This window comes from Topomyia yanbarensis, chromosome 1, assembly GCF_030247195.1.
Source record: "Topomyia yanbarensis strain Yona2022 chromosome 1, ASM3024719v1, whole genome shotgun sequence".
Classification (NCBI taxonomy): Eukaryota; Metazoa; Arthropoda; class Insecta; order Diptera; family Culicidae; genus Topomyia; species Topomyia yanbarensis.
Window position 1 is genome coordinate 135,998,551 of NC_080670.1, and position 17,986 is coordinate 136,016,536.

The window sequence follows — 17,986 nt, forward strand, 5'->3', positions numbered from 1 at the left end:
ATGAAAACAGCAAGTAGCAACACTGGTCGGCGCTTCGATCGGCCAGCAACTTGTATGCAAACTTGGATACAATGGTGACTCACGTATGCGAACCTGTATGCGATGGTGACTTTCAACGTATTTTCATTTAAATGTTTACACAGGTATTTCGGGAAAATTTATTCTAGCTTATATGTTCTCTGTGTTATTACTAATGATTTGTTGATAAAATATCTGCTTTACACTGGTTTTCTACCATTTGATTCCACTATGTTTCACATTCACAAGTGGAATTAAATGATAGAAAACCTATGTAAAGTGGTACGTGCATTCCACTAAGACCTCCGTTGAATTAAAAAAAATATTCAAGGATGTCAAAGCTATGGCCCATCCCCTCAATTCGTTTTTTGGCAGAGGTTTGCGGTGAACACTCTCCAAACCGAACCGCTCAACTGAAATCGAAAAACTAAAAAGATTTTTGAAGAAAAATGTATTGTGGTATACTTGAACGGATCTGTTTCCCAATAAATTTTTTTTTTCTTGCTAGAAAAACATGTTGACTAAAAAATCGAGATATGCACTGCTCGAAATTTTAAACAAAAATTCATTGCAAACAATCGAAAAATTCGATTGACCTGTATTCAATGCGGAGAACTCGGTAACAAAATTGTTTTACTGATTAGATTAACGAACGGGACCCCAGGAAAATTTCGCTGAGCCCGGTGAATCGAGCTTAATGCGTAAAATTTGGCCATTTGAAAGAAGAATTAGAATTAATATATTGTCTTCGAATTAATAAATTTTCGTACAGACTGAAATACTATACTAACTTAAACCTATTTTCAATTTGAACATTTCTCTACTTAAGTTAAAGTCAAAATGATGAAAAGATACAAGCAGAATTTTAAGAATATGATCATCGCGGTTATGTACCGGACATTATCCGCCCCTAGTTTTTCGCTAAGCGTGATTCATTTCCGTATGCTAGGAAAAAGATTCCGATGGTTGTTTCGAGAGATTTTAACATTGATATTTCAAACCAAGAAAATATGAAATCTGTTCATTTCATGAATGAATGTCTCAACGAGCTTAGAATCCAGCGCATCAACGCAGACGCCAACAACAAAGGCTCTTTTCAGAACCACCATAATTATTATAAAGAATAACTTGAAACATTCCCACATATTTCATTGAGTATCATTCGAATTGAATTACAAGTCAAACGAGTAGTCACGACACTCCGGTTATGTCCTAGACATTACCCACGAATCTTTTTTGGAGTTTCCGACCACTGTGCGATGAGAGTTTGACGTGCGAGGATCTGCCGCAGTACGGGTTTGGCCGTTTTATAGACCGTTTACTTCAGCCAGTGAAATTACTTGAGTGCAAGCGTTTGTACTCAGTAGTAGTTGCGGGGGATGATTCAAAAACATACCCCCAACCAAACTCTTATCGGGTAACCTTCGCTGGCACCGCTTTGCCGAACTACATCCCCTTTCACAAGATTCGTCTGCCTGTGTGTCTGTTTGTATCGCGGGTCATGAATTGCACAAAGTGTAAACAATTGGGTCACACAGACACCCATTGTAGCAATAAGGCCCGCTGTGGAAAATGCGGGGAGAATCATCTAGATGATTCGTGCAGTAAGAAAGCCGAAAAGTGTCCTTTCTGTGCCGAGAGTCTGCATGATATCTCGGCATGTCCCGCGTACAAACTACGCGGGGATAAACTGAAACGTTCTCTTGCGGGACGATTCAAACATTCTTTCGCAGAAATGCCAAAGAAAGCTACGCCACCATCCTCAACAGATATCTATGCTCACTTGCCTCCTGACGAGGGCGAGGCTGATGACTCACAAGAGGGAACATCTGCTAGGGTGCCTAGAAGTCGTAGAAAGAGGAGGAACATTTCTTCTCCTAAAGTTCCTTGTAAAGGCCAGAAGGTGTCCCTTCACGGGGCTCAGAAAGTCACATTTATTGGAAGTGTTGCAACCAAACCGAAGCAAGTAGCTCCTGGTCTCGGAGGATTAAGCTCAGAGAAGGAGTTCCCAGCACTTCCAAGAACGTCAAAAATCCCAAGTGTTCCTTTGTTTCAGTTCGAGAATAATCACAGCACTGGAATTATCAAACTCTCGGACATAGTGAACTGGATAATAAACACTTTCGATATTACTGATCCTATTAAAATTTTTATGTTAGCTTTTTTCCCTGCAGTAAGAACATTTTTGAAGCAGTTTTCTGCTAAATGGTCCCTCCTTTCAGCGATTGTATCCTTCGATGGCTAACTCATCGAACGAGGTCACGGATTTCATCACTGTTCTACAGCGGAATTGCAGAAGTATCACCCCGAAAATCGATTCCTTTAAAATTTTAATAAATAGTTTGAGTTGCGATGCATTTGCATTATGTGAAACTTGGTTAACTTCCGATATGGATCTCAACTTCCACGACTTTAATACTATTCGCCTGGATCGAGGCACTCCCTATGTAGTAGTGCTTTTGGGGATCAGAAAGTGCTATTCCTTCTACAGAATAAACCTACCCTCGATAACAGGCATTGAAGTTGTCGCTTGTCAAGTAACAACCAAAGGCAAAGGTCTTTGCATAGCTTTCATATATACTCCCCCCCAACACGGTTGGGCACCACCGGCTACAAGACATCTTAGAATTCCTACCTACACCGCGACTAGTTTTAGGAGACTTTAACTCTCACGGTACAGCATGGAGTTGCCTCTATGATGATAACCGGTCTTCTTTAATTCACGATCTTTGCGATAAATTCAATTTGACAATTTTTAACACGAGTGAAATGGGACGGATTCATGGTCCTCCGGCGCGCCCGAGTGCCTTAGACTTGTCCCTCTGCTCAACAGCGCTGCGGTTAAATTGCACAGGGAAGGTAATCCCTGATCCCCACGGCAGTGACCATCTGACGATCGTAGTTTCAAGCAATAACGGTTCAAGGCCATTGAAATCAATCAATATTTGGTATGACGTCACACGAAATATCGCTTGGAAGAGCTATGCTGCCGCGATATCCGACAACACCGAATCTACCCAAGAACTTCCTTTGGAGGAAGAGTATAGCTTTTTGGCTGGCTTGATTCTCAGCGTGAATCAAGCTCAGACTAAACCAGCGCGAACATACAAAAACGTTCTCCTTATCCGTGATGGGACAAAGAGTGCTCAGACGTGTACGCGAAGAAGGCCGCCGCGTATAAGACCTTCCGGGATGACGGGTTACCCGCTAGCTATTGACAATACGCGACGCTAGATACGCGAATGAAGAGTTTGATGAAAGCCAAGAAACTTAGTTACTGGCACCGATTCGTTGACGGACTAACGAGAGAAACATCGATGAGTGCTCGTTGAAGCACGGTCCGGCGCTTACGAAACCGAACAGTACTAACGAGAGTACAGAATATTCAAACCGTTGGATATTCAATTTTGCCAAGAAGATTTGTCCGGATTCCGCCCAGCACAGATGTACCGCGCCACGTCCCCTCACGATAGTGCGAACCACACCTGTTTTGATGGTGAAGCTCTCACTTGCTCTCTTGTCGTATAACAATAATGCTCCAGGGCCAGACAGAATCAAATTCAACTTGTTGAAGAATCTACCAGACTCTGCCAAGAGACGCTTGTTGAACTTATTTAATAAGTTTCTTGAAGCTAACGTTGCCCCACACGATTAAAGACAAGTGAAGGACATCGCCATCCAAAAACCAAGAAAACCAGCCTCCGATCACAATTCGTATCGTCCGATCGCATTGCTGTCCTGTATTCGGAAGTTGTTCGAGAAAATGATACTATTTCTCCTCGACAATTGGGTCGAAGCAAATGGCTTACTGTCAGAAACACAATTTGGATTTCGCAAAGGCAAAGGGACGAACGATTGTCTTGCGTTGCTAGCAAAGAGCAGATGGCATCAGTTTCCCTAGATATTAAGGGGACTTTTGATTCAGTTTCTACCAACATTCTTTCAGAGAAGCTGCACCAGCATGGTCTTTCAGCGACTTTAAACAACTTTTCACTAAACTTGTCGGAAGAGCACATGCATTGTTCGCATGGTGACTTATCGACATCACGATTTAGTTACATGGGCCTTCCCCAGGGCTCATGTCTAAGCCCCCCGTTGTACAATTTCTATTTCAACGACATTGATGAATGTCTTGACAATTCCTGCACGTTAAGGAAACTTGCAGAAACTTTCATGTCCCTGTACTTTGACTACATGGCGCAGAATATTAATCCTTCTTCTTCCAATCCCAACCGTGTGCATTTCATATATACTTCTGAATCTACTGTTGTCTTCGCACATCCATGAACGATGAGATTTGTGGAATTCTGGGCCACATACGCTCGCAAGTGGTTCCAAACATTTTATATAATAAATTAAGAGAAGTCGACTGTTCTAAGATGTTTTGCGCTGACGGATCAAACCTTGAAGGGTCCAGGCTTCGGTATTTTCAATCAAAAGTTCACCACCTCCTACAGACTCAGTGACTCTGCTTCAGTTTACGCCGTAGAAATAGCTGCCATTCAGTAGACCTTGGAGTCATTGAAACGCTACCCGCAGACCATTACTTCATCGTTTCGGATAGCCTCAGTTCCATTGACGCTATTCGCTCCATGACACATGGAAAGCACTCCCCGCATTTTTTGGGGAAAATACGGTAGCTACAGAATGCTTTATCTGACAAATCTTTCCAGATTACCTTGGTGTGGGTTCCCTCTCATTGCTTCATTCCGGGCAATGAGAAGGGGGACTCTTTAGCTAAGGAGGGTGCCCTCGAGGGTGAGGTTAATGAAAGACATCACACGCACAACTCGAAGTGTTGCCGACCCGCATCTAAGCCTACGAGTACTACGAAATTGTCTGGAGAAACCTCTGGCGTCTTGAGGAGGACCACCCGGCGTCCCAGTACATGATTCTTCCTGAGGAAGGCCACCCGAGTCTGTAATCCATGCCGTTAATCTCCCGATACCCAAAACTGAAAGTTAATAATTTTCTCCCCCTGCCATTTTTGTCCATCCTCTCCCTCCCCTGACTCTTATACCCAGGCGTAACACATAAACCCCCCCCCACAATCTCTTTCCGAAGCATTTAGCTCTTCCAACCTCTTCTAGTTTTAACTATTATATTACATAATGTCGCTGAAATTGCCCAACTCTACTACCACATAAAAACATCTCTAATTAATTTCCCCGCATCTTTATAAAATTTAATCACGCCCTCTAGTTATTTCTAATTTTAATATAGTCGTAAAAATTGTCCCCCTTAGTTAAACATTATTTGCTCCAATAATCTCTACTAAAATGTCAAACCATATTGCCATAAAAACTAAATGACCCCCCTAATCTTACGAAAATTATATTATCCCAATCAATGTGTAGATGTATAAGATAGCTATAAAATCTCCTTAGTTTCATTTAAAAAAATCAATATGTAATCCCCTAGTTTAAAGTAATTTAAAATATAAAACTAAACAAAATTGGCACCTTTAAGCTAACGCAAACGTGCCTTATCAAATAATCGAATTGAATAAAAAAAGTGTAGGATTGACAAAAATATTGAACGTGTAAGGCCCGCTTCATTGTCAAATACAGCCAGTCCATTTAAAATTATAGTTACTATATTTATAGCTAGACGGAGACACTGAGCGGAGTCAATTAAACATGTCAAGTGCCGTAGCTAATTGGCATTTTGCTGCAAAGCTCATTTACCTGCTGCGACATCTACAGATTAATGGTATAAACAAGATAAGGTGGATGTTTGTGTGTTTTTCATATCTACGATAAATAATTTGATGTAATTTTTTGATGTGTTTTCTGTAAATACGCATCTATCATCATCGAATAATGGACTCAGAGGGGAAGAAAAACGATTTGGAAGTTAATGATAATAGTTTTTAGTAGATACACTTGAGTTAAACAAAAAAATCTTTGAAAATGTGTATTCTGTGCTTCTAGGTTAGGGTTCACAACCGCCCGATTTAAGAATATTGAAACGACCCATCAAAGCAAAATAAATATAAGTTCACTTTTGGCACGAATTAGCACTCATTTCGAGTATACGAGTATACACAACTTTGTACGAAGTGGTTTTATACCGATTAAGAAAGGAAAATTGAAAAATATGCTACAGTATCCCCACAGAGTACAGACGTCCATCTTCATCATTCAACTTGTGTAAAATCTCGGTTTCGGTTTCGAAGGTAGTTGGGATATCCAAACCAGGTGCGCTACTGTCGTCAAGTTTTTTTTTGTGGTTGAGTTCGACAGAATTGACAGCGGTTATTCCTCTACCCAGTCAAACTAATCCGGAACTGGTTCGGACTTCAAGCATGAATTCCAGCTCAAATGCATCAACTGATAGAGTCGGAATCGGTTGTTTTCTTTGAGCAAGATTTCATACTGAATCCATTCAGGATTTCGAACCGGTTCCGGAATGGATTTGACGGATAGTGGGGATAGGTTGGTGTGGCGGCGCTAGTGTTTATCGTATATTAATTCAAATATTTACACATGTTTTTTAAATATTTTTGTTCGATCATGGATGTCTGTTCTCTGTAGTATCCCTCTTTTGCATAATAAATCTATTGCCATCTTCAAAGAAATTAGTTTTGTTCCACTTCACTTTCAGTTTTTATACAAATATGACCAATTTTCTTAAAAAATGCAAAAATTGCGTAAACTTTTGAAAATTTTCTACTGATTTGACAGTTCATTCGTAAAACATCCACCTCAAGTATATAGCGCCCCCTATATGTATTTTCTGAGTAAAGATGCCAATCGAGCATGACGTCACATAACATGTTCCCTTTGGATGTATATGGAAAGGGTATTGTGATTATGACCATAACTATTTTACTCTTATCTTGTGTTATCGAGTGTAGAGAAACGAAAAGAACCATTTTTTCTGTAACAAGAAGAGATATGCGCACAAGTATGAAATCATATCATCAGATCTTCGAATTGGTTTTTCTATTCGTGCATGTAAAGCTTTTACTCACGACACAATGATATTATTAAGCTAGAGCCATTTACATGGAATACCAGTGTTTTTTTCCTGAAATAAGTGCTGCCAGTTTTCCGGCTTTTGTGTCCGCTTACTCTTAATATATTGTGCTTTTCACCGAAGATTAGCATGCGACGGAATCAATTCAAAATAGCGAAAGAATTGAAAATATACCCTGTTAGCTCCATCTGCCGAGTTTAGAACAAACATCTAGCAATATATAAGCCCTGTTGGTCAGGTATCAGACGGTCATGAATTGACAGTTTATGGATTTATTTACTCCTTCACCCCTGTTGAGCGAAAATCGGAAATTATTTGTTACTATTTTTTGGTACCCATTTAATTTATTGTTTAGTGTGCTTTTTTGATTCCCAACTCGATTCCTTTGCATCCTCCTAAGTTTTTCCTTGGTTCAAGAGCAATAGTCGCTCGACCACTTCATATAAAAATCAATTCAAATTACATTTTTGTAGCCTTGCGGAATTGAAAAGGTTAAATCTAAAAAATGGCGGTTTCGCAATCTTGTCGCGATCTTGTTTTTCGCTATTTTTGCTAATTTACAGTGATAACCACAATAACGATAGAAGCAATTACACACGTACCTTCCTATTCTGCTGCATAGTTCAGAATCCGAGCACACGGCAGCATGTTGGAAAATGTGCAACGGTGTGTATGATGGTATCACTTTGGTATCTATTATTTGTGGATTTGGTGGGTGTAGCATTCCATGGGGCTCAGAATTCTTCAAGACTATATTGGATTTATTTCTTAAATACACTATACCCAGAAAAAGTAATGATACTAAACATATCACACAAAGCAACTTAGGTATAGATCTGAAAAGTAACTAAAGTTATTGATAATATCGAACATGATTTACATTCGCAATACTTGCCTATAGGTTCTGGCATTAGATGGTCTTTTGTTGGAGGTTTTTCCATTGACTACAGTATTGTTACCATTCAGATGCTTCCTTCGCGCAATTGTTTTTCTGGAAATAGAAATTAAAAATTAATGCTTATACATATAAGGTGTTGAGCTTTATACAGGAGCGTATCTAGGGGAGAGGTCCTGGGTTCCGCTCACTCTCCCTTCTGGAAATATTCAACTTGTTGAGACAATTTAAATTATTTTCAATTTTAAATCATGTTCTTGTATTGTTTAGCCACAGAAAACAGACATCCATGATCGAACAAAAATATTTAAAAAACGTGTGTAAACATTTGAATTTGGTTTGGCGGCGCTAGTGTTTATCGTATAATAAACACTAGCGCCGCCAAACCAAATTATCCCAACTATCCGTCAAATCCATTCCGGAACCAGTTCGAAATCCTGAATGGATTCAGTATGGAATCTTGCTCAAAGAAAACAACTGATTCTGATTCTATCGGTTCATGCATTTGAGCTGGGATTCATACTGGAAGTCCGAACCGATTCTGGACTAGTTTGACTGGGTAGAGGAATAACCGCTGTCAATTCACTCGAACTCAGCCACAAAAAACATGACGACAGTAGCGCACCTGGTTTGGATATCCCAACTACCTTCGAAACCGTTAGAGATTTTTACACAAGTTGAATGCTGAAGATGGACGTCTGTTCTCTGTGGTTTAGCGCCATCTATGAGCAGGCCTGTGAAAACTTTAAGGCAAAAAACATTTCCCCTAGAAATCTGAACCCGTACGTATCATTGGCTCAACTTCTGCATCTCAACACAGGTTCTCGTTGTTAATCTGCCAGCAGCTCCTTGTTAAGAGAGGGGGTGGTAGTGGTAAGGGTTTTAGCGTGAAAAAAGCACTTTTTTGGGATTTTTTAGAAATTTTGGTGAAGCGATTTGATAAAGACTTTTGTACATTATAATATATTATTTCAATAACACTCAACAATTTTACTATGCAAAAATATAGACAAGCAACTCGGTGACGACTCGGGCAGCCGACTCTTTTAAAATAGGCTATATAGCCTTGTACTTATGAGAAATAAACGTAAACGCTAGCCTGAAAATAAAATAAAGATTACCTGATGTCTCCACGATTCTGAAAGAGCAACGATAATGATACGACCAATGCACAGTGATCCAGATCGTTAATTTAGGAGGAAATTTAATTTTCTAACAAACCTGTATAACTTAGCCTATCATGTCTTAGGATGAACTTGTGTACATCAGAAGATGCTTCTTTTTGTTAGGATAGTTATTAGGGTGTTATTTTTACTGATGAAAGATAGAGCTCTATGGTCTTCCATAAAGTTGTGAAGAAACTTATTTTGAATAAATTTGTTGAATATATGAAAGCTCTATCTCTCTTAGTTTTTGTTATATAAGAAATTAAAAACAATGGATTAGGGTGTTAATTGAAAAAAAAGTTTTTTTTAGTATAACTTTCGTATCTTTTACTTTTTGTTAAAATAACCTTTGAACAGCTTATAGAAAACATCGTTTTTGATTTAAAAGATGTCGTTAAAGCTCTCTCGGTCAAAGTCGACACAAACCGCTATCTCCAACGGTAAATACACATTGGACAAGGATTGCTGCATACAATCCCGTTCCAAATACTCCTAAGCGCAAGCGTGAAGATGATCCGCTCAAAGCAAAAACCACTAATATTCGTGGAGCAAAAGCTGCGTTTGAAACGATAAAAACAGTATCACCACCTGAGGAGCTGTTATGGGTCTACTTGTCTGCATTTGATCCCAGCACGACGGACGATGAAGTTTCTACACTTGTGAAAGATTGTCTGGGAAAGGATATGCAACCAAAAATAGTTCGCCTAGTTCCTAAGGACAAGGATCTCTCATCTCTGAGCTTCATCACCTTCAAAGTTGGCGTTAGCAAATCATGCAGGGATAAGGCTCTGTCCAAAGACTCTGGGCCGGAGAACATCTACTTTCGTGAATTTGTGACCAATTCAAAAATCCAATGGCCTATCATCAGGATTGCTGCGGAGAAGAATCCATCTGGTGGTGGACAGTAGCGCCAAGCTATCCCGGATAAACTCGTCTGTCTAACCCCGATCAGAAATCAACATCAAAATTATATCAAAATAAGATATTATATCATGGAAAAATATATATCTCTCTTTGCTATAAAATATAGGTGGATAGTTGTTAAAATATCAAGTTTTTATACCAACAAAATGCATCGGTTATATCTTATTATATCTCAGTCTATTTTGATATAAAGTCTTTTTGTTGAGTCTTGGTTTGATATAATAATTATATCACACAGACGGATATTTAAGATAGTTTATATCTAATTGAGGACAGTAAATATATCTGAAAATATCAGAATTGTATCACATAAATCCAAATATATTTTTTTCTGTTTTTAATTAATAAATCAAATAATTTCTTGTTAAAGATAATTCTCATCAGTACAATTTGCATTTAATTTCGCTGTGTTACTAATTTGATTATTATTATTACCGTCGCAGCTACTTGTTAGAAGTTGTTCTAACTTAGAGCTCGCAGTTAGTTCAGCGTACTTTCATAATTTGTTAATTTTTTTCTGGGGCGTTCCTGTTTTGCGCTTTACATCCTTAGTATATTCAAAATGCTTATTCCTATTCTTTCGCATGTTCCAGTCTTTTATACTCTTCTTTAATAGCTTGCCTGCAATTTATATACATTTAGCTTCCATTCCTCTTCAGGGTTTACAGAGTGCTGCTCTTTTGGCTTGTCCTATGCCGAAACCGGTCTAATCAAATCTCTAAAGCTATTTGCTGCTTCGTGGGCCTACAGCGGAACATTTTCTCTGTTGTGTTCTGTAATCAGCGAGTAACTTTACAAATGTACATTCTCTTATGTATTTACATTCCAACCTATGACTAGACAAGACTACCAGTAATGCGATTTGGAGCCAGTACTTGGGAGGATTCATCTCTAATGGCATCATTATACCTTCGTAAAACTGTCTTGGAAAGATATTATTTTGTTGTTCTTACTATGTTGAAAAAACAATATGGTTGATATAAATATGATATATTATAGGATATCATTATTGACAAATCAAAACATGATATAATTTAATTTTTTTATAATTTATTCCAAGCGACATATATCAAAATTATATGATCATATGATATAAATATCAAATCGAGCAATAATTTTGATATATTTTTGATACCGTAAACCGGGGTGTCTTTGATCATCGGGGTGACTTTGCTCACTCGAAACTTTTTTCGTGGATCGCTTATTAAAGCAGAATAGACAACCGAATCATTTTAATTTGAAATGATTTTTACTCTAAACTTATAAAATACTGATTTGTTATACTTTTTGAGTATATTGTTCGGTTTTTGGGTACAAAAACTACAACAAGTCGAAATTTGACTTCACCTTACTTTTACGAAGCTTCGCAAAGTGTCTATTTTTTATAAAACAAATAAATCTCAGATTTGAGCAAGAGTAATAAATTTCAAGCGAGTTTTCATTTTCCTTTAGAGTGGGATGTGCCAAATTTATTTTTAACAGTTTGTTTATTTTAATTACAATTTTTTGTTAAACTAATTATTTCAAATTATTTCAAGCTAAAATTCGCAATATTTTTTATTGTTCAATAGTCCAACGTGTTAAAATGGATGAAACTTTTTGTACATTGATAAAGCACTGAAATAAAACAATTTTAGCAGCTTTAAAGGTTTTCAGAATCTTTTATTCTAGTTGGACACAAATTATACAAATTTCGGTTACTCGAATTTTACAGTATATTGAAATACTTTGTATAAAACCAATTAACATTTATTTAACAATAAGTATCTTTCCAGAACTAGTTTAAACAAACATTTGAATGAAAAACGTTGACATCAATAACTTAATGTGGGTGACCATGTAGGTTTTCAAAGTCACCCCGGAATACGAAAACGGACTTCAATTTGAAATCATTTTTGGAAAAATACCAGGAAGCGGGGAATTTTAGGTAAAACCATCCAATCTTGTTCTCCATACATCAGTACATGAATTAAAAATATTAAGCTTGAAAAAAATGTGTTGCGTCTAAAAATATGTAATGATTACTTCGAAAAGTGATCAATGTCACTCCGGTTTACGGTATGGTTTTCTGATCGGGACTTCATGTTCCTCGGTGAGCGACCTCGGACTACCTGACGATTCGGCAACTTCTTCTGTGTCAGGTAAAGCCAAGAAGGGTATATGCACTGATAGAATATATTCGTAAATCGCTATGCATTAGTTTCGTACAGATAATTTTCATAAATTATACGAATTTTTCGTACTTATAATGAATCGTTCGTAGTTCTATTGAAACACATTTATTTTTATTACGAGTTTTTCGTGAAAACCACGAAACGACTTTCGTTGGCTTATTACGAAACAGCTTCGTTCGGCAAACGAATTGTTCGCTGCTATATACGAATATCTTTATAATATTTACGAGCACCATTCGTCGAACTGTCAACGTGAACAGAGCTTCAATAGAGGTAGAATATGGAGTCATTGTTGCTATACATCAGATAATTGTTGATGTTCACGACGGTCTCGATCTGGCTATTAGTAGCCGTATCCGTGTCCGCCAGTTTCAGGAAGATTTTCTAAACCTCTTCCGCTTCTAGTTGATCCAGAATCCGGAGCAGTACGAATTCAGTTGAGCCATCGCTCGATGGTTTTGTATGAATAATGTTGAGTTTTTCTCTGCCGGAGCAATGTTAAAGAATATGCTATTAAATACGAAAACTTCTCTTAGATGAACGAAATGAATTCGTGCGACCAACGAGATTGTTTGTAATATACATAGACGTTTATTAAAATAAACAAAACATTTCGTTTCATTCACGAAAATTAATGTCGTTTTCAACGACAGCATTCGTGCAACTAAATAAGTAAAATTCACGAAAACTTTCGTTCATCATGCGACCATTTCTTCATATCAAAATAAAATCGATGTTGCCAGATCTGTTTTTTTAACTAAAAAATCGATGTTGTCAGACATCGATCCCAAAAGATCGAATGGAAAAATAAGAAGATAATAAATACGAAAACTTTTCTAAGATGAACGAAATGAATTCGTGCGACCAACGAAGTCGTTCGTAATATACACAAACATTTATTGAAATAAACGAATGACTTCATTTCATTCACGAAAAATAATGTCGTTATCAACGATAACATTCGTGCCATGTACACTTGATAAGTAAAAGTTACTAAAACTTTTGTTCATCAAGCGTCCATTTCTTCATACCACAATCTTTCTAGTTTTCAATAATGATGAGCAGGTTGAAATAGAATCGAATTTGCCAGATCGATCTTTTTAATTAATAAAAAATCGGTGCTGTCAAACATTGATCCTAAAACATCGAATGCGACAAACGAAATCGTTTGTAATATACATAAACGTTTATTAAAATACACAAAACATTTAGTTTCGTTCACGAAAAATAATGTCGTTATCAACGATTACATTCGTGCAATGTAACCTAAATAAGTAAAATTCACGAAAATTTTCGTTCATCAGGCGGCCATTTCTTCGTACCACAGTAAAATCGATTTGGCCACATCGATTTTTTTAAATAAAAAAATCGATGTTGTCAAACATCGATCCCAAATGATTGACTGAAAACAATAAGAGGCTAATAATACGAAAACTTTTCTAAGGTGTACAAAATGAATTCGTGCGACCAACGAAATCGTTTGTAATTTACACAACTGTGTATTAAAATAAACGAAACATTTCGTTTTCATTCCCGAAAAATAATGCCGTTTTCAACAATAACATTCATGTAATGTACACTAAATATGTAAAATTTACGAAAACTTTCGTTCATCAAGCGGCCATTACTTCACACCACAATCTTTTTAGTCCTCAATAGAAGGGAGCAGGTTGAATTAAAATCGATTTTGCCAGATCGATCCTTTCAGTTAATTGAAAAAATCATTGTTGTCAAACATCGATCCTAAAATATCGATTGAAAAAATAATATGCTAATGAATACGAAAACTTTCCTAAGACGAACGAAACGAAATCGTGTGACCAACGAAATCGTTAATCATATACTTAAACATTTATTAAAATACACGAAACATTTCGTTTCGTTCACGAAAAATAATGTCGTTATCAACGATTACATTCGTGCAATGTAAACTAAATAAGTAAAATTTACGAAAACTTTCGTTCATCAAGCGGCCTTCGTACCACAATAAAATCGATTTGGCCACATCGATTTTTTTTAAATAAAAAAAATCTATGTTGTCAAACATTAATCCCATAAGATTGACTGAAAACAATAAGAGGATAATAAATACGAACACTTTTCTAAGAAAAACGAAATTAATTCGTGCGACCAACGAAATCGTTCGTAATATACACACACGTTTAATAAAATAAACAAAACATTTCGTTTCATTCACGAAAAATAATGTCGTTATCAACGATAACATTCGTGCAGTATACATTAAACGGGTAAAATTTCGTTCGCCAAGCGGCCATTCTTGTTGATGAAATGAACGAAACCTACTATTTAGAATGTACGAAAATACTTCGTTGCAGAAAACGACGAATGAATTCGTGTATTGTATGATCGATTTTACTATATTTACGAATTGATATTATCAGTGTGTCCTTCCGAAGCACTTCAAGATGCTGCACACCCTCAATGTAAATTTCACTTACAGTCTGCTAATGAACACAACTCAATGTACTCTACTGCTCCAGCGAACCTTCAATGTCAAAATGGTAATTTTGATCGCATCGCATCTGTCCGCTCAGGTAAACATTTGAATAATATATGTCCATCCGAAGCTACACGTGATACTGCGCACCTTCAAGTATGCATTCCATTGCAGTCAGCCGCTGGACACAACAGTTATGATGCAGTCATTCCCTCCGCATCGCAGCTTGTTCCCCTGCCTGACAACAGTACATCCTGCTCTCCCCGCGCTATTTGCGGTGATGGTGATCATCGAGCCCGCAGTCCTGAAACTTGGTATGCAGCACGACACCTCTCACATGACACTGATGGTTTGCAGATCTACTATCAGAACGCGAGAGGGCTTAAGACGAAAATTGATGACGTGTATTTAGCTGCTGTAGACGGTGACTATGATGTTTGCGTCTTCACCGAAACATGGCTTGATGCGCGGATAACATCAGTGCAGCTTTTCGGTGATGCTTACACCGTGCGGTCCGAAATAGTGGCAACAGTATTCACAGACGTGGAGGAGGAGTTTTGATTGCTTTTTCCACCGCATTTGCCTCATGTGAGATTGATGTAGGTAGTTTAACACCAGTGTTAAGGCTGTTTGGGTTAGAATTACAACTCTATCGAGGAACTTTTATATTGGTGCTGTCTATATTCCTCCTGAAAAGCGACTCGACTGCAGTATCATGCAACTTCACATGGATGCTGTGAATAATTGTGATTGTTCCACTTGACAACTTTCATCCCGCGCTTGAAATCTCAATTGGCACTATTCGATCAGTTCAGTATGTAGAAACTCTTTCTGTCGACCGTCTTAACTTTCGCAAAACTGATTTTGTAAAGCTGCGCAGTTCTCTGTCGCAAATTGATTGGAGTGTACTGCATGCCCAAGTGAGTGTTAATGCTGCAGTTGCCATTTACAAGCGACTACTACTGAACTGTGTTGAGACCTTAGTGCCTAAATGTCAGCCTCCTAGCAAGCCGCCCTGGTCAAACAGCACTCTTCGAAAGCTAAAACGTACTCGAGCAAAAACCCTACGTGCGTACACAAATCGACGGTGTCCTCTTTCTAAGCGCATGTTCATTTTAGCCAGTAATGAGTATCGTTATTACAACAAGCTTCTGTACAAACGCTATGTAAACCGCATCCAGAATAATCTACGCCGAAACCCGAAGGGCTTTTGGTCATTTGTCAACACGAAGCGAAAAAAAACGGCGAAATGTACGCTGTTTGCCAGATTCTTCTCGAGTGTTTTTTCAACTGACTCGCCAACTGCAATCGAACTCGAAAATGCCTCTCGCGACGTTCCTGCTTGTGCTGTTGATTGTGTTTACTGCCTTTGAACAAATGGTCTGCAATCCGGAAAACCAAGTCATCTTATGCACCCGGCCTCAGTGCTATACCTTCAACTGTATTGAAAAAATGTTCGGACTTACTTGTAACACCACTTGCATATATTTTTAACATGTAGCTTCAGCAGCAAACGTTTCCTGAGGATTGGAAATGCTCAGTAATGTTCCCGGTATTCAAGAAAAGTGACAAACGCAACATAGCGAACTATCGCGGAATCACTTCGCTAGAAGTCGAATCTAAAGTGTTTGAATCAATTATCAACGAAGCGTTATTTTCTGCTTGTCGACACTACATTAGTACTTCCCAGCATGGGTTTTTCCCAGGACGTTCAGTCGAGACGAATCTCGTCTGCTTTACGTCATTTTGCACGGAACAAATGTCTAAGAAATTGCAGGTGGATACTATTTACACTGATCTAAAGGCAGCTTTTGATAGAGTTAATCATGAGATACTGATAACTAAGCTTGATAAGCTAAGGTGTTCTACTGGATTCTGCCGTTGGCTTCGATCCTACCTTGTGCACCGTGAAGTCGTTGTTCAAATTGGCGATATTGTTTCAGAATCCTTTTTCAACACTTCCGGAGTTTCTCAGGGTAGTACGCTAGGTCCACTACTTTTTTCACTGTTCGTGAACGATGCGGTTTTCGTTCTAAGGCTTGGAGGAAAGCTGTTTTTTGCCGACGACTTAAATTTTTTTCTTGTTATGCGGAATGAAGCCAATTGCCCTGAGCTACAGCATCTTATTGACACCTTTTATAGCTGGTGTGTAAGAAACATGATGGTCCTTAGCGTTGCAAAATGTTTTGTCATCAGCTATTATCGAACGAGAAATATGCTTACCTTCAACTATAACATCGCAGGAACTCTACTACAACGCGTTGACCACGTGAAGGATCTAGGAGTCATTCTTGATGAAAAGCTAACGTATACTCATCACGTCTCAGCGACCATCGACAAAGCCAATCCAAGCCAGATTTATTTTCAAAATATCCAACGAATTTCGGGATCATCTATGCTTCATGGCTCTTTATTGCTTATTGGTGCGCCCGCAGTTGGAATTTGCAAACGTCGTTTGGTGTCCTTATCAAGCTACGTGGAGCCTTAGGATCGAAGCAGTCCAGAGTAAATTCATACGATATGTGTTACGTGAATTGCCGTGGAACGATCCATTAAACCTGCCACCGTACGAGGACCGTTGTCGTCTTTTAGGACTTAATACTTTAATACGCCGGAGACATGCAGCGCAAGCTACCTTCGTGTAAAAGATTCTGCTGGCTGAATATGATGATCCGGAGCTACTAGCGCAAGTCAACCTCTACGCGCCTACCCGTTCTTTTCGCCCTCGAGCCCTGCTGCATTCTGAAATGCGCAGCACTAACTACGCTACCAATAGTCCAATTTTAGCAATGAGTCGTCGCTTCAATGAGTTTGCTGAAGTTTTTGACTTCGTCATAAACTCTTCGCAGTTTCGTCGTCGTGTATTGTCACTATTTTAATTATGTTCAGTTTACCTTAGGTTAGTATAGTTCATTTAGACAAATTGTCAGTTGGACTTTTTTATACAAATACAAATACAAATCAAGCTGAGTATTTTTTTTCTTGGACACCGAAGGTCTACCTTTTTTCTTTCAAAAGTTATGGACACTTTTCGTCCAAAAAATAGCCTATTTTAAGGCTTACTATCGCTGATGCGGGCATCTAAAATAGAAACACAGTTTTAAACACATGAAAAATCATTCTTTTTAGTATATTTAAGCTAAAATTGACGAATACGATATTTTTTTAAATTTTGCAATTTAGATTAAAATTTTGTAGTTTTGCAGGCTCAACGCATTAACACATTTACACACATATCGTTGTATTATGAAAAAATGCCACTTTCAAATATCATTCTCTCATTCTCTTTGCATAAGTAGATCGACTGTCAAAAAATGTTTTCTGATTTTATTCGTTTTAAATAAAACTGTAGTCAATATGGATATTAGTC

General features: G+C 38.0%; 1 protein-coding gene across 5 annotated transcripts in view; it reads right to left on the bottom strand.

Moving 5' to 3' along the window:
* The window catches only part of LOC131690236 (glutathione hydrolase 1 proenzyme-like), a 679,522-nt gene that overhangs the window by 581,154 nt on the left and 80,382 nt on the right, over window positions 1–17,986 (bottom strand). For all 5 annotated transcript variants that reach the window (XR_009305552.1, XM_058975998.1, XM_058976080.1 and 2 more), the window contains exons 2-3: window positions 7,895–7,990; window positions 7,602–7,835 (exon numbers count right to left, since the gene is read on the bottom strand). Coding sequence is in view for 4 of the 5 variants with exons in the window: in XM_058975998.1 (XP_058831981.1) it covers window positions 7,602–7,835; window positions 7,895–7,990 (330 nt within the window). In the remaining variant the exon portion in view is untranslated. The remainder of the gene's footprint in view (window positions 1–7,601; window positions 7,836–7,894; window positions 7,991–17,986) is intronic.